At 37.0% G+C, this 21,330-nt stretch overlaps 1 protein-coding gene across 1 annotated transcript in view; it reads left to right on the plus strand.

Annotated features, from left to right (window-relative positions):
* Nucleotides 1-11,121: 11,121 nt before the first annotated feature.
* Nucleotides 11,122-21,330, plus strand: part of LOC136877327 (esterase FE4-like) — a 52,024-nt gene continuing 41,815 nt past the window's right edge. The window contains exon 1 of the mRNA XM_068228726.1: nucleotides 11,122-11,332. Coding sequence (XP_068084827.1) covers nucleotides 11,126-11,332 — 207 coding nt within the window. The 5' untranslated portion in view covers nucleotides 11,122-11,125. The remainder of the gene's footprint in view (nucleotides 11,333-21,330) is intronic.

Genomic DNA, 21,330 nt, shown 5'->3' on the forward strand with positions numbered 1-21,330 from the left:
GGACATCATTCAAGAGATCCTATTAAACACGACCTCCGAAGTGAAATTTAGGGGAGAAATTTCAGACAGTTTTCAAGCTTTCAAGGACTCTCCCCTCTGTTCTTGAACTGTGTTCTGGATAAGGTTATTCAATATGGGCACATAAAACCTGTGTAATGAAAATGTTGAGAAAGGGTCAGGCTAGGCTATAGGAGCAAGAACCTAACAATTGATTGCTTAGCCTTCGCGGATGATCAGGCGATTTTTTCTGATTCACTTAACAGAGCCAAAACCAAACAAACCAACTTCAGATGCTAGTGGCTAAGGCAGGTCTCCAGATTTCATTTGATAGAACGCAAATCATAAAAAACACCAAGACAGCTCCCAGAAATCTACAAGTCAATCATGGCAAAATAAAACGGCAAGGGAAATTCAAATACCTAGGCGAGTGGATAGAACCTTAAATTTCTGAGATATAAGTATTCAAATCAAAGATCAACAAGATGGAAATGGCCTTACCATCTCTCCAAATATATCCATAACTATATCTTTCAAATCAAAGCTTATACATTACTGAACAGTAATTCGTCGAAGCTTTATAGGCAGGAGAATTCCTCTCAATGAATAACAAATGTCTGGTAGAAAATATAAAAAGCAAAGGAAGGCATATCCTAAGGAAATTCTTGAGCTCAGTAATGGAAAATAGTGATTACAGGAGAAGGCACAATCAAGAACTATGTCTGCATATGGAGAGAATAACAGACACTATTAGAAAAGGAAGGATATTTTCTGTGATCACCTAACACAAAATGCTCAATGACAACTTTACTTTCGCTTAATTTATGCGGGCGAGTTGTTTGCTTACCTCTGCCATCGTTTGGTGATTTTCCTGCTTTCATGTAGTCTTGCAGAGTTTCAACTCTTCTCTTAGTTACCGGTATGCCATGTATGGCTTGTAATGCCTTCCAGCACACTGGAATTTCTTCACACACACTATTCTCTACACTCTAACCTTATAAGTATAAGAACAGTCGTGAAAACTCGCAGTCTGTTCGTCATTGCGTGGTCTTCTCTTTGCCACCTTTGCAACTGAAGTATTCATAACTGTTTTGCTCATCTATTGTGTTCATGTTGTTGAATGCAGAAGTAATATTACGTATTTCTTCAACAGAAATATTTTCGAAACACTTCAACCTAACACACTTGCAGTCACTACCAGTACAGTGAGAAACAAGCAAAAGTTTCTTCTTGACTTCTCTCATTCTGCCACTCTTCTTTCTCTTCTTAGTTGAATGTTCTTTGTTCATATTAAATTTACAGCACTATGTAAATCACTGAATTAATATTCACTCCACGAGATCAATTAAACAAACAAAAACAGCTGAATCACTGCCATCATAACTCAACAGCACGCTTACCAATACAAGGAAGGTGATCTCATTACCCATTTGGACTTTCTGCGGTTTCCTTGGTTTCTTGGACACTCCTCGTTATTCCTCGGTTTCTTGTGGACCATACTCGATTTTCCATTCGACGGGAGTCCTTAGAATGGCTACAGCACAGTGACTATCCACTGTATTCGACTGGAAGTTACACAGAACGTGCTTTATACACTCCTCTACAAGATGGCGGCAGTATCTCGATTTCAACAAAAATGGACATTCCCCGTTTTCCCCCTGCAGTCATCAGATAATAATAATAATAATAATAATAATAATAATAATAATAATAATAATAATAATAATAATAATAATAATAATAATAATAATAATAATAATAATTCATAATTATTATAAATTTATAACATATCTAAAATACATTTGCAAATATGCAGTAGGATAGTATGCATTATCTTTGCAATTATTTTCACCTGCAAAGCACTTGATGTGATTATCTGCCGATGTAGTTTTTCACATTTGTATACATTGTTGCAATCCTTACTATTTACAACATTAATAAGGTTTTTACATTTACATTAGCATTGTAATTTTGTCCTGTGGTGTGAGTTTTTCTTAATCCCTGAAAGTATCATTCAAAATAGATAAGTCGTTAGTACATTTTTCATTCATGAACAAATATTTAAACTGTAATTTTGTCATCTATGATCCATAGTCTCACATGTTCTTTTAGTTGATATTTGGTTTCAAGTGTGTCAATTCTGAGGGTAACTTGTTCAAAAGTTTAGGAACTACAACTTGCAGTGTTCTGGATCCATATTTGTTGTATTACCTGATGACCTGAAAATAACTTACATGCCTCAGTCTTTTTCCATGTGTATGTTCATTTACAATTCTATATTGTGGCTTCCAGTAATTTTCTTTAATGATATTGTACACATAAAGTTGTTTTACTCTCAAGAAGCTTTCCTTCTGGTACATCCCTGTTAACGTATCCTCACTTAAGCTAAGTATTTCTCTGTTTTCATACCAAAAGAATGATTTTATAATACGATTTTGTAACATTTGTACCATGTTTATATCTGTAACAGAAGCCGAACGCCATACACTTACACCATATGATATAAGTGACTCAACAAGTGAATGATAAACGGTTTTTAAGCTATCGTGAGATATTATATATTTAACCATTTGCATTTTGAAGAAGCTTAGCCTCAGTCTTTCACACAACTTATTAATATATTGCTTCCATGAAAAATATCTATCTATAATTATACCTAGATATTTCATGTTATCAACTTCCTCTATTATTTAGTCACAATAGCATGATTTTTGCTCACCATCATGTATACACTGAACTGAATGGCCTGTCATTTTAATGTCTTCTCTCTCCATTTTTGGGGTGGTAATGTACAAGACTTTTGTTTTTGAAGTGTTAATTATTAGACCCTTATTATGGCACCATTCTTGAAAGTAGTTGTACTCCATTTGTAAATACTTCTCTGTCACTTTTGGGTTTTATGTACTGATACAATTAGTTTATCATCTGCATACATGAAATATTTACAGTTTTTAAAACATGAGCTTATATCATTGACAAAGTAATATACAAAATGGGTCCTAGGATACTTCCTTGTGGAACACCTCTTTTAACAGAAGTTATTTCTCCATATATATTATCAATTTTTACCCTATACGTTCGGTCAGTCAGATAACTTTCAAAAACTTTTAGTGGTGTTCCCCTTACCCCAATTTTGTTTAAGGCTGCAATAATTTTTTTATGGGAAATTGAATAAAATGCCTTTGAGAAATCAATAAACATAGCTAAAATGAGCATATCCTGATTTAGCTTCCCACTGATCAAATGTGAGAATTCCTCGAGAAGATTACTTGTGCCCTTGTGTTTTTGATAAGCAAATTGATGTTCATCAATAATTTTATATTTTTTTATAAATATGAGATTAGGTGATCAACAATGTATTTTTCAACTACTTTACCTATAGTTTGAAGAATAGATATCTGTCTATAGATTTCACACTGTAAATGTGAACCTTGCTTGTACATAGGTCTCACTATGGCAGTCTTTAGATCTTTTGGGAAAATACTTGTCTCTACTATTTTATTGATTAGCTTCCTTATTACTGGTGTTATTATGTCTATGTTATCTTTCAGATGTTTATTACTAGATCTGCTGTACTTGCTAGTGGTAGGTAAAATGATGAAAGTCTCTCTGTATTAGGTAATGGTCTTCGTTGTACCCTACATTCATGAACTACCTTTTATAGCTGTTCTGAAAATGTTTTTGAAAAGTTATCAACTATATTTTCTAGTGAGTCTTGCCTTCCTAACTACTGTCTTACCGTTTCTTCTATTGTCCATTCCTTTTTAGTCCTTAGCACATCATTTAGTACTTCCTAATTTTTCTTCATGTCCCCTCTACAACTTTCAAACTGCAATCTGTAATACTTTCTTTTTTCTTTATTAACAGCTATTATATCATTCCTCATTCTTGTACATAAACTTCTTAAACTTTCCTTATTTTCTGGATTTAAATTTGATGCATTTTTCCATCTTTTGAAAAGTCTGTTCCGTTCTTTGATTTCTTCTATTATGTCACACGTCAGCCACGGTTGAGTGTCTTTGCTTTTCTTCTGGATTTTTGTATCCTTCGTCTCATTAGTTGCCTTCTTAACTGAATTGCAAATCTTCATGTGTATATCATCTGAACTCATGTTCTCATTAATTTATTTTCCAATAATTACTATTTCTGTTCCTAACATGGATTTACTCACCCTTTCCTGTATGTTGACTATAACTTTTTCACTTGGAACATATTTATTACACCTAGTAGCATGTGATATCTGTCCAGTTATTACATAATGATCAGAAACTTTAGTCTGAATTACAGCACAATCTCTTACATTTTCCCCATTCCTAATCAGTGCATCAGGATTGTGTTAGTTTTCCATTTACATATTCTTCTCTTGTGAACTTGTTAATGCAATGAACTTACTGATGATCTGCTTACACATTATTGTAGAAGGATGTAACTCTGCTCTCTTTCAGAATATCTATGTTCATGTCCCCAATAATTATTAAGTTTCTGGCATTCATACTTTGTAAATGAAGATATAACTCCTCCACAAAATCCTTTGCATTGTAGTCAGGTGGTCTGCATACTGCCATAATGATTCCATAATTAATCCAAACTTCCCCTGGTAAATTTTTAAACGGATTTGTTATAAATTTCTTTTCTTTAAATATAAACCCTTCCTTGACAAAAATGACTATTCATCCACCCCTAGAAATATTTCTTCTTGAATAATGCATACTATATCCTGCTAACTCATACTGCTCAATAATACTAATAATAATAATAATAATAATAATAATAATAATAATAATAATAATAATAATAATAATAATAATTTTTACGTTTTGGTAAATCTACCGACACAATGCAAGGATATTTGAGCACATTCATGTATGTGTACCAATGGATAGAACTGGAACCAAGCCGATGAATTTGGACTCAGAAAGCCAGTGTGATACTAACAGTGCCACTGAGGTCGGCTTACATTAGTGTATAATAGTTACAGTACTTTCTTCAATGTTCCCTTTCCAGATTTGTGTGGGTACGGTGTAACAACCATACTTAATTTTCTGTTTTGGCCGGAGATATCGGCTAACAATGAGCGCTCTTCCTACTGCTTCGTATTAATCCTCTAGAAAACTTCACCGAAAGTTGTCAGGATTCGAAGCCGATGAATTCGAGTTGGAAGTCTAGTGGGTAACGACTCCACCTACGCGACATCATACATTGAAAGTAATATTGGTGTCACACGATGATATTGTGTTTTAAAATTAGTTTACCTTTACCGGTTACTTTTGTACTTTCGAACTTTAGTACAGTAGCAAAGGATATGTAAATTAAAAATATAACTTTATCTTAGCACTCAGCGTAGTACAAGTTTCAAGATGTGTTTCAACAGTTTATTGGATCTATATTTTGTGCTTGACTTGTAAAAATGTATACTTTTGTTTATAATAGAGCATAAATTTGTAAACAAATGGTACAAAACATTGTACTTTAAAACCATAACGATATATAACAATAGTATGTAAGCAGTTCTTTTCCATCTCCATTCGTAACTACAGAAATGAACAGCGCCTTGTTGAAAGTTCCTTGATTGAGTAGATTAATAAAAATATCAAGAATAACTGGCGTCCCTCTATCCGCTGTAGGCCCCAGCGATGTCACGAAGACCATTTATCCGTTTTATCTGGCGTATTCAGACACAAATAAGTATACAAAGTAGTTTATTGGATTTTCATCTCCTCGGAGAAAGAATGAAGCATCTGTTCTTAAAAGCATCAAGGCTATTGTGTCATTCTGAACGCTGAGGAATGTCCATGATGAACTAATTGCTTGTGAATGACATTATTAAGTACATTCACACTTCCATTATAAGAGAAATTACTTTAGCTATGTAACTTAAACCACTTCCATTATAGGAGTAATATATACGTACTGTGAACAACCTCTCAACCTAGCTGTTCGGAAGCGGAACCCTAGTTGGATAACGAAATGGCCAGTGAAACTACAATGTTAAAATAAAGAACATGTCCAGCAATTTAAAGTATTATACTTCAATCTAAAATATTTCAAAGGATATTTCAAAACGTTCTATGGTTATAAATTTACCAAAAATGACATCCACTGTTGTAAACCTTAAGCACTTTTAGTGAAATTGTTCCTCACTCTACCGCTTATCCCACAATCTGGTTGGGTCACGGATGCGAGCGGCGTCACACAAATTTTTAGGTCGAGTTCCTGTGACTGGATGCCTTTCCTGACGCCAACTGTGTGTGAAGGAATTAATTTTACTATAGTGTGTTTATATGGTATTGTGATGTTTTCTATATAAATGTTGATTACCGAGACAAAGGAGAAACAAAAACACCTAACGGGGTTAAGTTATTATCCCGGGCAGAGCCGAGAATCGAATTCGGGACCCTGAGAACGGAAGGCTACTATGCAAAATTCATCTTATGAACCTGATAATAATAAATCAGCAGTGTATGCCTCGAATTCTACAGCAGATAAATAGGCCAAACTCTCAAAACACAACAGCTACAGAAATATGAGTGTTATCCATATCAGCACTGAATGATACATCCTTAATACAATAGATCTAAAAGATGTGAAGCGTACGCTTTCACTGCCTATGCATATATAGAAACACGAATATTCATATAGAACAGACATATCTGAAATACGCTGTACAATCACATCATACACATGATTTTTTCTTTCTAACTACAATAGTAACAGATAAAATACTTCAGTCGCTTGCTAAGGATGGCCGTATCCACAGGTTAGAAATTGTTCCAGGGAAGTTATGTATTCCCTTAAAAATGTAGTGAAACCTGTTTAGATATTACTCTTCAATTCATTGAAAGTAGTGGATACGTTTTATACTGAATTAATTCCTTACAATATTTCTTTATTCTTATATAACTTATGAATGCTGGGCTTAGATAAGCTATTGCAAAGAATATATACATTTTATTCTGATAAAGTTATTCTATAATAAGCCAGAATCTGCATATCTGAATAGCTTTGACCTGACGATTGTAATAAAGCACGTAAAACATTACAAGTTGTTATGCCTATATGTAAGGAATATTTTACGATTGAAGGAGCACATCCCCCCAAATGGCGCTACCCATTTGCAGTACTTTGGCTTACCAACCAAACGCTCTTCAGCCTTGATGACCTGCACTACACATCACGAGGTAACGCATAGTCAGCGCAATAAATTCTGCGTCCATAATATTGGTTACACAATGTCTATGTAAATAAAACTATGTGTCCTTTTGATTTTGTTGGGCAATATCAGGTACTTTCTATTCTTTACACGTTTCAGAGCTTTTGTAATTGAATGGGTAAAAAATTTGTTTCATGTCTCTCAGTATGTATTTGTATGTTGATAAACTTAACCATATTAGTATTTATTTGATCATGTATTGACTTGTCTGAATCTATCAAAGAAATTATTTGAAATAGTTTATGTTGGGTTCACCTTGTCAATACACTTTTAATGACTGAAAAATTTATTTTATCATACATGTTTCAGGGAATACTGTATATCTATTCCCTTCATCATGATGCCAATTGACTAATTTAAACAGTTTCTTTAATAGATGTCTTTGTATGTAGTATTACTAATTATGTGTTCTCCAGTACGGTAGATTTAGGAGTTTAACGCAGATATTCAGAAATGCGTTGTCAATCACTAGAGTGCTATACACTATCTTGGGAAGAGAAGAATAAACTTGATTTCATACTATGACGCAATTTCCTTCTTTCTGTACTCAGAAAAGTACAGAATATGACACTTTAACGTAATGTAATTACTTTTAGCATAGTTTAAGTACAAATCAACTCTGATTGGTTGAACTCCGTTTCACAGTAGTGTAAACAGGGATAGTCAGAGAGAACACGAATCAAGGAACACAAACCGGGCACAGGACGCGAGGTTACTAGGAACGGAAGCGGGCGTGTGGTAAGATTTTCCCCTCACCATGAAATAAATTAAGAAACTCTTTATAGTTCACTTGTATATTTAATTGTTTAATTAAAGCGTCCTGAATTTATTTCCACAAGACTTATTGTATCTTAACAATATTTTAGTTACAAATATAGGGTATTCCACCTTATTATTATCACAAACCTTTCATGAGTGACTCTTTTACGCATTTGCCAGTTTGAGATTGGTATAATGTACAATTTGTTTTATAGTGTCTTCAGGAAAAATAAATCTCAGGCTTCCATTGCCGAATTTACATTTCCTGCTTGTCCTCTGGCACCTGGTACATGTCTCACGAGATTCCTATGCTTCGTTTTATGTGTCGTGTTTCTGCAGTGTACATCCCATGTCGTAACTCCCTTTTTACTTGTGTACATGGTTCTATTTCTTAGCACTCGATCAGAATTTGCAACAGCAGGTTCCGTTTCAATAATTCCCGAAAACTCACTTTTGCTCTTTTGTTCAATTCATTCAACATTATCACTGTAACTGTCAGTTATATAATCTGAATCTTCACCTACTTCTTCCTTCCTATTTATCGCCTTTACAACTTCATCTATCCATTATAACATTTTCGGTGCAGTCTCATTATCACCCATAGTTCAATATATTCACATACAGTCAATATATTTTGTAGTCCGGCACCGTGGCTAAATGGCTAGCGTGCTGGCCTTTGGTCCAGAGAGTCCCGGGTTCGATTCCCGGCCGGGTCGTGGATTTTAAACTTCATTGGTTAATTCCAGTGGCTCGGGGACTGGGTGTGTGTGCCGTCTTCAGCATTATAATTCATCACAGGTAGGGCCCCATTCTCATAGACGTGCAGGTCGCCTATACGACATCAACTCGAATGATCTGCACCCGGCCTCTTCAGAGGCCACACGCCATTATTATTATTATTATTATTATTATTATTATTATTATTATTATTATAGTATTCAACAGTGCCAGGAGGTGCAAGCTGAGAGAAAATCTCACTGAACTGCAAGGATTACAACAATGCACCGGAAACGAAAACAATGAACCTTCAGCAAACATGGATAATTTGTGTCGTGACGAATGAAAATTATTCATAAACAGTTTAATTTAAAATAAGTAAACTCGCCATAGTATGATATGAAATATTGTACGATCAGCTACAAAAATTATAAGTTTACGTTACTCGTTTCAAAATTATGTGTAAACATCTCGCTCACAACGTAAACAGCCAGGCTGAGTGGCTCAGACGGTTGAGGCGCTGGCCTTCTGACCCCAACTTAGTAGGTTTGATCCAGGCTCAGTCCGGTGGTATTTGAAGGTGCTCAAATACGTCAGCCTCGTGTCGGTAGATTTACTCCAGCGGGACTAAATTCCGTCACCTCGACGTCTGCGAAAACTGTAAAAGTAGTTAGAGGGACGTGAAGCAAATATTATTATTATTATTATTAGTATCATTATTATTATTATTATTATTATTATTATTATTATTATTATTATTATTATTATTATTATTATTATTATTATTATTATTCGTAACGTAAAATAACACTTTCCGTGGCTGTTACATAAATAACTAGTATCACCGCTGTTCCTAAGTTTGGCGATCAGCAGCTAACTTTGTCAGATAGTTAATGAGAGCGGCAAAAGGCATCTTTAACACAACAACACTAAGGACATGAAGGAGAATAGTTTTGACCACCAGCCCACCGGAACCATTTACGTCACCTGTGCCCGAACCTGCAGTCTTGTAATCATTACTCGAACCCACTACATCCGCTCTTGCAGAATACACAATGTAAAACCTTCTGATCGAGCTCGATAGCTGCAGTCGCTTAAGTGCGACCAGTATCCAGTATTCGGGAGACAGTAGGTTCGAACCCCACTGTCGGCAGCCCTGAAAATGGTTTTCCGTGGTTTCCCATTTTCACACCAGGCAAATGGTGAGGCTGTACCTTAATTAAGGCCAGGGTCGCTTCCTTCCCACTCCTAGCCCTTCCCTGTCCCATCGTCGCCATAATTCCTATCTGTGTCGGTGCGACGTAAAGCAACTAACAAGAAAAAAACCTTCTGAAAATGAGAACCCCTTGTCTGGGTAAAATTATATCGAAATGAATCTTTTTAATGAAATAGAACACTACTTTTCGTGAAATAGGATAATACGTAGGCAAGTCAATAAGTGTCTGCAATTTTGCTCTAATCTTCTTTAGGTTGGCTCTATGTGTGCTCACCAGCCGCTAGATGGCACCGTTGTTTATGTCTGTGGTACGTTTCAGCGTTATCAGTTCAGTACAGCTTGCGCTGTTGTGACGTAAAGAAAATGGCCGCGCCACTCTCCGTTTGCACCAAGAACAGCGTTCCGTAATCCATTTTTTGTGATCTGAGGGTGTACCAGGAGCGGAAATTCATAGAAGACTTTCGGAATAATATGGGGACAATGTTTTGCCACAGCGAAGTGTTTACCAGTGGAATGAACTGTTCAAAAGGTGTCGCACGAGCGTGAAGAATGGGGAAAGATCCGGGCGTCCATCTGCAGCCGTAACTGATACCAATATTGAACAAGTGCTTGATATGATCCTGAATAACAGACGAGTGACTGTTCTATGAATTTCCGCTCCTGCTACACCCTCAGACCACAAAAAAAAAAAAAAAACGAATTACAGAACGCTGTTCCTCCTTGGTGCCAACAGAGAGTGGCTCGGCCATTTTTACTTCGCAACAGGGCAAGCTGTACTGATCTGATAAAGCTGAAACATACTATAGATGTAGACAATGGTGCCATCTAGCGGCTGGTGAGCATACAACGCCATAGAGCCGATCTAAAGACAATTCGAACAAAATGGCAGATACTTATTGACTTGCCCTTGTATTTATCCTCTTAATCTGGCTCATGTACACTGAGACCTGCTCTTTTTAAAAGTACATATTTATTTACCACAAGACTGACAAATGTCTCAGTAATCAAGAAGTTTCATGGAGTAGGAAGTCAGTTTTTTGCATGTGATATACCTATTAGAATTGTCTTATCGACGAATTAAAATCCTTGCCCAGGCGTCATTTATCAACCGTACGTGATGTGCTGTATCAGGTCTTGAATAGTAAATCTTATCAGCACCTAAAGTGCCGATATATCTACCGCATAATGACATACAGTCAGTTATTTGTGCTCTATACGACATAGAAATGGCTACTACAGCACTTGTGTCCACTCTCCTGCTCCTGGTTGCTTTTCAGCTGGGTGAGGTTCTCTCTGACGATGAGTATCCGACCATAACATTGCCTCAAGGAACTGTGAAAGGAAGAAAAGTTACGCCGGGAAACCTCTCGCCATATTATAGTTTCCTTGGTATACCTTATGCGAAACCACCAGTGGGAAACCTCCGATTTAAGGTAAGCATGTTTCACATTAATTGCATGCTGTACCTTGAATATGTATATGGTAGTAAAAAGTTACAGTGGTGCGGCCATATTAAGAAGCACCGATTCTCAGGACTGGATACGGTTAGTGAGATTAAAAAAATCGACAGATCACCAACGAGTATTGGCAAGAGGTAAATTAAAGTGATATCACACAGATATTAATAATAAATATTCCCTCTGTCGGGAGCCCTGAATACGGTTTCAATTGTTTTCCATTTTCACACCAGGAAAATACTGCGGTTGTACAATAATTAATGCCACGGCTGCTTCCCTCCTATTATTAGCATGGTACCAATTAATGACATCTCCCTCCAAAAATTTCTCCGCTGTCCGAAGATGTTTTCCGGTTGGGATCTTATTCTCACGAATGTACTCCTCAAGATCTCGGATGAAATTTTTAGGTGTGACCCCAATAAGGTTATTAAATTTTCTAGGCCTGTCCTCATTCATCCTAATGAGATTGATAATTTGAGGTACTTTATGCACCTGTGTATTGTCTGCATTTGACACTGACTGTTCGATATTTGTAACGTTCGGAGACGATTCGCCTATCGGTGGTGGTATCCCATCTGTTACACCGGCTTTACCTTGCAGGGCCTCTTCTACGTGACTCTGCCTATCCATTAGTGACGTCACCAGGACCCTAGTACTCCGGTCCTGTAACTTCAGAAACTCGATTTCTTTCTCTAATTTTTGAAGAACATCAGTGTTTTCTTCCATTTTCTGCTTTCCTGATTTAACATCTCCGGCCAGATTAATTATTTGTTCCAATATTTCAGACTTATCCTTGTCTATCATGCCCTTAACGTCGTCAAACTGAAGTGAGAGGTCTTGAATTTCCATTTGATTGACTGTAATACTATCCTTTATAGATCTGGGATCGTCATCCACTTTCTCCTTCATCTTCTTTATGTCTTCTATGATTCTCCTTTAAGATTATTCATTTTTTTTTAGATATCTCTTCTTGTGCAGTGGAAATCTCTACTCTCACCGCGTCTATTTCTTTCTTAACAGACTCCATATTATTCTTCACCAGGACTACGTCACTCTGAAGGGCGGTAACCTTACCAGTGATGACCTTGTTGTCTTCTCTTATTTGGCTTGTCAAGGTAGCTACTTGTTCCAGGGTTTTCTTTTGATTTTCCCTGCATTCTAAAACAATGTTATCTATACGGCAACTTGTTTCTTCCATTTTGGTGTATAGTTCATCTCTACCCTTTTCCGCTTCTTCTTGTATCGCTGCACCCATGATATTCATCTTTTGATTTAATTGCTCAGTTGCCACCACGTGAGCTTCTAGAATTTTTCGTAATTCCTCCTTATTCCCTTCCTGAATTTTCTTAAGTTTCTCTTTATTTTCTTGCTGAGCCTGCCTATTTTCTTCTTGAGCTCTCCTATTTTCTTCCTGCGCTTCCCAATTTTCTTCCTGCGCTTTCCTATTTTTATCTTGTATTCTCCTGAGTTCCTCTTTAGTCTCCACTCTCATCGACTCAAGTAACCTCCTAATTTCATCCATATCCATTCTACAACTTATAATGAGACCTATGCCAACAGACGTCGAAATGCAAGGAATTCCCCCCAGATATGTCGATTGTATTAAAGCAAATTCAAGTTTCATAGGGAAAATTTCTAAGCCTCATTTTTCAAGTAAAATACATCAATGCAAATGAAATGTCACGAAATTTCCACGCACTCTGTTAGAATTCTGCCTAACTAGGATGGCATAAAATATATAAATTAACCTGCCAAACCTCGAGTAATTAAACGAATCGAATTAAGTCAATTTAAGCCATGTAATTCCTGCAAGTCTGACCCCACGTAGGATAAGCCATCTAAATGCCCCCGCAACTAGGTCTTCCGGTGAACAAGAGACACCCCAGCGGTGCTCAGTTCGACAGGATTGCTGACTTAATAAATACAAGTGGCAAGATTTGACATGAGGTTTGAAAAATAAGAATATTTGAGTATAGAAAATCATATCACACTTTTATTCAAATAAAATAAAATATTTGCCATCCTGATATCTATGATGATGAAAAATGATCGCTACGTTACGTTAATTTACTGCTGAATCTTGATGTGACATAAAAAATACTAACCAATGGGGTGGTACATGTGACTTAGTTTTCCCTCAATTCTAACAGCGTTGAACATAACATTCTTTTTTGTTTGGTAATATTAAGTTAATAATTTGAAATTTATTAATTTGAAAAATGAGCTTGTTGCCTCGAAATCTTCGAACAATCTGGAAATATGCATTAAATTTTAATGAAGCGTATAAATAAAATAACCAAGATTAACAAGATGACTTATTTTAACAAATTATTAGTGAAATCGTGCTCATCGAAATTTGATTAACATCTGAATGAAATTTGAATTTGCTTTTGTTTTCTGATAAAGTTAATTCGATACGTCGAGTATATCTGTTCAACGCCTTCCCACTTATCTCCTCGTGAGAAATAACAACTAAATTTACTATCGTGTGGTCATCATAAGAACTGAAATTAGCATTATGACTCCTCGAAAAAATCATTAATTAGAAAAAAATACTTCATCAACGTCGAAATCCTGTCCACAACTATGAATAAAATACCACTAAAGTGTCACAGATAATCACAACACAAATGCACAAAAATGTCTTAGCACTAGAAAATCTTACTAAATCTACAACTAACTACTGGAAAATTCCAAAAGAAGAAATATTTACAGTATCTACACGTCACATTCAGGTACTAATCAATATCACCACTCTCCAATAAATCCGATTAGAAATGTCGTTGGGAATGTATAGTCTCCACGTGAGTACGAATTATGGCAATGAACAGTGAGCTCACCTGGTATAGAACTATAACATTATTAGGATATTAAATTGAGGATCTATTTTCCAGACTTAACGTCCTCCAGTAAGATTTACAAATACGTTAAAACTTCGAATTACTGACTTCCATGAGTTATATCAGGATAAGCTTATTCCAAATATTAAGGCTGAATTATGGAGTACATCGATCGACATGGACTTATTCTTATCATCATCGGAAGACATTACTACAGTGACTACACCTCGTATAATCTCGAAGATTCTTTATCTCCCTTCTACCATGATCAACATCATATATAAAATATCGTCACATTAACACGTGAAAATACAATATCACAAAGACTCATATCACATGTACCAATTCCACATAAATTCCACGTACAGTAACCATATCATAATGACGACTACTACTCATCATAACCGCGTATCACACAATGTGTAGTCAGAAAAATTATAAGAACCTGTTATCGTCCAAAACAAGTCTTATTTTATTTTTATTTTTTTTGCTATTTGCTTTACGTCGCACCGACACAGATAGGTCTTATGGCGACGATTGGATGGAAAGGCCTAGGAATGGGAAGGAAGCGGCCGTGGCCTTAATTAAAGTACAGCCCCAGCATTTGCCTGGTGTGAAAATGGGAAACCACGCAAAACCATTTTCAGGGCTGCCGACAGTGGGGTTCGAACCCACTATCTCCCGATTACTGGACACTGGCCGCACTTAAGCGACTGCAGCTATCGAGCTCGATACAAGTCTTATTCCCATTAAATTTGTCTCGATGAATAAATAATCCATTAATAATCCTATATACTCTTAAGAAATCCATAATCTCGATTCGGAATTAATATCCTGATGACATGCTATTATTACCATGAGGCACGAGTATAAGTTCAGTTTATTATGAAAATGTTAAACATATTGGGAAAATATTACCTCGTTAAATTCATCCTACACAGATTAACTCACTATTACAACGAAATTCGTACAATAAGAAAGGATGGTTCTGATAACACATGGATAACTTCAACTGATCTGTCATTTCCGAACTCAACAACACGTGGTCAGGAATCAAACAAGTACACGAATTAAGTTTCAAGTCCTATCTCACATATAAGGAAATAATCAATGAAATATCGTGAAAATGAAATCAACTACAGACTATAAGACCAATCCAAAGAAAGAATAATAATAGAAGTAAAGAGCTACAGAGAACAGATGTAAATAAGACGTTGTCGACTTAACTTATTTTGTTTTCTTCATGTTGAACTCCTGGGGTCTTCAACCGCACATTCTAAGGCTGAAATCCTTGCATTTTCCCGTTGTTGACGCCGGTCTATAGGCTTAGAAACTCATGATGGAATGCGTGTAGTCTCTGGCACGAACTTCCATCTTCTGGCGATGACTATGTAGAGGTCCTTTTCCACGTTTACACTCTCTGATGATTGCTGAAACTTGTACCAAATGAATTAAGGAAAATCCTGACCACAATCCTGCAAATTATTTTGAAAAGGCACACACATTTATGAGTTATCTGTTATTTTCGACGTCTGTTGGTTACACTAATTAGAGTCGTAGGCTGGCACAATCTGAAGTAAGAGCTGAACACAGGAAATTAGTCCAATATGCCTGTCGATGACAGTGTCCCCACTGACGTTCCGCGATGAAATAAAGCTGGCGAAGCGAACGAAGTGACAGACGTGAGTGAATTATAAGTAGTGATGTGCGCGAGTGATGCCTGGAATCGCGGTACTCGATTCTTTCGAGTCCAGGCTCGGACTCGCTTCGCTTGCGAAGGCTCGATGATAGCATGACGTCACACGTTCGCTCACTCGCCGGCTCGTAGATGGATGAAGCATGCGTACAAGCGGTCGCCGAGGGTTTATGGGATTGCGACAGCGCGGTACGATATGAAAAAACTGAATGAATGCGCAAAAGGAATAACCTAAATTTGATAATTACTCGAGAACGATAATAATGCCACTTAATACGCATAATAAGATATGAAAATATCCGTTTACGGCGTCTCGCACACACTTCACTGAATATGTCATCTATTCTAATATTGATAATATAGCTTATCTGGCCTTCATAGCCCAACTTGGCCGGTTCGATACTGGTTTATTCCGGTAGTATTTGAAGGTGCTCAAATACGTCAACCTAGTGTCGGTAGAATTATTGGGACGTAAAAAATCTCCCGGGGGACTAAATGCGGTACCTCGGCATTCCCGAAAACCATACAAATGTACGTACTTGGACGTAAAATTTATATTATTATTATTATTATTAATATTATTATTATTATTATTATTATTATTTCAAATCCCTGTCACGGTATGTATGTTGTAATTAGTGTATTTTAAACATGTGCTATTTGTAGACTATAGACGGTATTTCTGCACACATTGTATTGCTTCGCTACTGGTAAATTATATCTCATGTAGCCATTATGCATATAGACGGGCGTAGATGTGCTAATATGATCGGTAGTATGACAGATTTATTGTAACCATAGCCTATTGCTAACCGCGCCAAAGCCTACAATCGTCCGGGGAACAGGTGAATTACAGCAGTTTATATGTACATCATACTTTCGGCAGATATAATGTCGGGTATTAAGATGAGGCGTCCAGAATGTGACGTACGTTCACGCAGCAAATCAGCGGACAGAACGTCATTCTGTTCTAGCTAAACAGCTGACAGTTTGTTAGTAAGTCACAACCTTTAGTGCCTATGATGATGATAATAATAATCATAACAATCGAATTATTGACGACCGATGACTGAACAACATCAATCATCAGCAGCAAACATATTGCACTCCACACCACAAAAATATTCTGTGGGTGACCCTGAATGCCGTGCACTCCAGTACAGTAGATTTTAGTTCTAAGGCATGTCCACAGATAGCGACACCAGTATGCTTGGACTCGAGTCTGGAGTCGAGTAATACCGATTCTAAGAGCACATTACTCGATTCTACTCGATTCCGTCGCTAGCCCATCACTAATTATAAGTATGTGAGAGCTTGTATACGTATGACTCGCTTTAAGTACCGTAGCGCTGTACTCGTTGTAGGAAGTAAAGTCAATTCAAGTACTGAATTCTTACTGGTTTCATTAAATAAATTCACCTTAATTTCTGCTGAAATATCATTCAAAATAAATAAAATTTCAGTTACTAATTATTACAGTTCACACGTGATATCATTAACACTGTCCAGTCAAATATCATTATTGTACACCTTCTTAGTTACGCATATCACACGACATCGAAGATATTATAAATATTTCCTTTGCTATAAATGCAGTGTAGCTGCATACGAACATATTCTAGCTATTTTCATCTCTCGTCCACTTTTATTTTTAAATTTTTATTTCCCGAGTCAGCCAAGCTCCCCCTTCAGGTTAGAAACAGTTCACCACTTGACTCAAGGACACACGCGCCATGCCGACAAAGCTAGCTCAGTGACACGCTGACCCATATTCACTCAGCCGAGACCTGCATTCGGTCACAGTACACATTCTCTTCTTAGTATGTGTTCTGTCCAACTAGTTTTCCTTTTTCTTATTGCCTTCAATATGACACTTTCTTCGTTAATACTCTTGAAAACTTCCACATTGCTTATCGTATCTGTCTATTTTTCTCTTCATCCGTCGCCATAGCCGTATTTCAGAGCTTTACAAACATCTCTCTTCTTTCTTTCTTTTCCAGCGTCCACATTTCTGCACCGTATAAAACGACACTTCATACAAAACATTTAGCAGATATTTTTTTAGCCTTAAATTGGCAGTTCCTGCCTTGAGTTCTTTCAATATTCCATGTTTGAATTTTTCTTGCTTTATTCAGATCCTCTTTTTATGTCTTCTGTAAAACTTCAATTTCCTGTTACAACAATTCCCAAATATTTAGAAGACCGTACTTATTTCAGTGTCTTTCCTTCTATCTCTACGTATGTATTTCTTAGGTTCTTTTGAGATTTTCGTCACGTTTTACCTAGAGATATGAATCTTCATTAAGTATCGTTCCCTACTTTCCTTAAACTGTCTACCATATCTTGTAGTTCTTCTTCACTTTCGGCCAATATTGTTTGGTCGTCTTCGTATTTGATGGCCTTTATACTTTCTCGTCCAAATGATATCCCACCGATGCTTTCCAAGGCCTCTTCTATCAGTTTCTCTGTATATATTTCATGTGATAGGAGACCAACAACATCCTTGTCTTACACCTCTTCCTATTTTAGTCTCTTCGGTTTCCTCTCCGTCGATTCTCACAGTTATACTCCGTTCCATATAGTGATTTGTGATGAACCTTCCTTCTTTCCAGTCTGATACAGTGACCTTAAAACTCTTCATAAGTGTATTGCACTTCAATCTGTCAAAGGATTTCACGCATTCAGCAAAGCACACATATACTATACCCTCTTGTTCAATACCATGATTCTCTCAGCTAACATTCTCATACACTCTATGATGTATCTTGTTCTTTTCTGAAGCCAAATTGGGTTCCTCCTATGTATTTCTCTACCTTTTTCTCTGTTCTCTACCTAATTTTCGCAGCTGTTTTTACCAAATGCGCTACCAAAGTAATAATACAATAACCCTCACAAGTTTGAGTGCTGTATTTTTTCGGAATAAAAACCCAAATTATATTTAAGAAATCATTTGACCAGACTTCCTCGTCATCCGTTTTGTTGGTTGAACCTGTAAATCTCCTTATAGCGTCCACTCCCAATATCCTTAATACATCTGCTTGTGTCTCTTCACAATCCACCTCTTTCTTATCTCTTAGGTCTACTATTACTCTCTTAATGCCTTTCTTAGTTATTTTAGTGCTTCTGTTATCTTCAGCACACTTCTCCTCTTCTTTTTGTCTATGCTGCAAATATGTCTGTTATTTAAGTCATGTACTAGGCTACTTCATTGTACATTTTACACACATCCTTCATCGTTCCCAAATCAGATATGATTCCATTCTGCAACCATTATTACCTTCTTGCTTGTTTTTATTGGGACCCATTTATTCACATTCTTTCCTAATCTATACATTTCATTCATTTTTCCCATCTTCTTAAGATGTTCTATTTGTAGACACTGATTTCCCATCTAAAATTCTCTAGCTTTATCTGTTGTTCTCCTCAGGTCATTATTCAGTCTTCTATTATTTTCTTCCTTTTCCTGTGGGATTATACTTACCAAAGTGAAACATTTTTGATCGGGCGAATTGGCCGTGCGGTTAGTGGCGCGCAGCTGTAATCTCGCATCCGGGAGATAGTGGGTTTGAATCCCTCTGTCGGCAGCCCTGAAGATGATTTTCCGTGGTTTCCCACCTTCACACCAGGAAAATGCTGGGGTTGTACCTTAATTGAGGCCACGGCCACTTCCTTTCTATTCCTAGGCCTTTCCTGTCCAATCATCGCCATAAGACCTATCTGCGTCGGTGCGACGCAAAGCAAATAGCAAAATAAAAATAAAAAAGAAACTTTTTGGTCCAGTGGTTTTGGGAATGTAGTTCCTTCTCTTTTCCGCCTCTTCACTTCCCATTTCTTTGTGGTCATCACTTATAATTCGAATCCACGTTAGCACCGGGAAGAGTCCCAGCGTCATTTATTCATTTTTTAATTTAAAATATATTAATATGAGGCCTATTCGATTTTTTTCTTTTTGCTGTCACCTGGTATCATCCATTTGTAAAGCCTTCTTTTGCTCTACCTTGTCTTACACCTCATGTTCATACATTTCTTCTGCTCGATACTCATCTGCTGTACATGTTGGAAAGTATATTTGTATGACTAACGTGTCTACTGACACTTTTCCTTCAATTGGTATTACGTTGCATCGACACAGATTTGTCTTATGTCGACTATGGAATAGGAAAGGGCTAGTAGTGGGAAGGAAGCGGCCGTGACCTTAATTAAGGTACTGCCCCAGCATTTGCCAGGTGTGAAAATGGGAATCTACAGAAAACCATCTTCAAGGCTGCTGACAGGTGAGTTCGATCACACTATCTCCCGAAAGCAAGCGCACAGCTGCGCGTCCCTAACCCTACGACCAGCTCGCTCGTAGAATCACTTTCCTTCATGCCAGCTATGCTCTTTCACTTTCTTTCACTCTTTCTTTGTTTTACTCTTCTAAATGCCTTTTTCTATTATTATACCTACTAGTTCGTTCTTGCTTTCTTCCGCTCTGCATATCACCTTATAATCTCCCAATATTTATTCTCATTCTGATATTCCTTCCCATTGAACTTCGCAGATCCAAAGGATATCAATTTTATTCCTTCTCATTTCCATTTTAACATTTTCCAGCTTTCCTCTCCTATCAAAGTCCTCACATTTCAGGTCCCTATCCCCAATGTGATACTGTTTGTCTTAGTCTTGTTATTAGTATACCATACATTTCCCGTTAAAAGTACCCATACGAAGATCAGACTGTGGGTATGTTTTACCTCCGGAAAATTTCAACTCAGGACTTAGCATGTTTTGGGTTTACTTCCTTACATCTTGGGATATCCACAAGCATCTTTAATGGAGTGGTTTCCCGTTGTATTCTCCATCCCAAGCATAAAATCCTTAACAATAAAATATATAACATCCTAAGTGAGCAGGTTTATCCAGTATTACAAAGGCTAAACTCAAGATAAATGCGACCAACGCGAAAGTTACTAGAGCTGTGCCAGACAACGTAAAGACTCACTCAAACTCATTTACAGGAAATGGGTCCATCTCATTCTAGACTCGTTCAGAGGTACCTGCTCGAGCACTTTGTTCAATGAGTGTTTGGAACGACCAGACTCAGAAAGGAGCTCATCTTAACAAATCAGTCTACCGAACAGTCCACGTTGTCTGATCACCGTTTGCAGAGGCGAGTTTGGACTGGTTGAGCAGCTCGAAGGCTAGGAAGTTCAAGTGACTCACTTACTGTTACACTGTTGCCACATTCATTGGTTCTCCAAACAACTTTCTTGTACAGCCACTTCATAAAACACTCGTAACGCACCCACGTGATGCAGAAACAGGGCAAAAATTCTCAGTTTTACCACCAACCAAATGACTGAACAACTGAGTGGTCCGGTGTACCGAACCTGTTATACAGTTTCGAGTTTTAACGGATATTTATAGAAAGGCCGACGATTACAAGAGGAACGAGCTAA

The sequence above is a fragment of the Anabrus simplex genome, chromosome 7, assembly GCF_040414725.1.
Source record: "Anabrus simplex isolate iqAnaSimp1 chromosome 7, ASM4041472v1, whole genome shotgun sequence".
NCBI classification, from domain to species: Eukaryota; Metazoa; Arthropoda; class Insecta; order Orthoptera; family Tettigoniidae; genus Anabrus; species Anabrus simplex.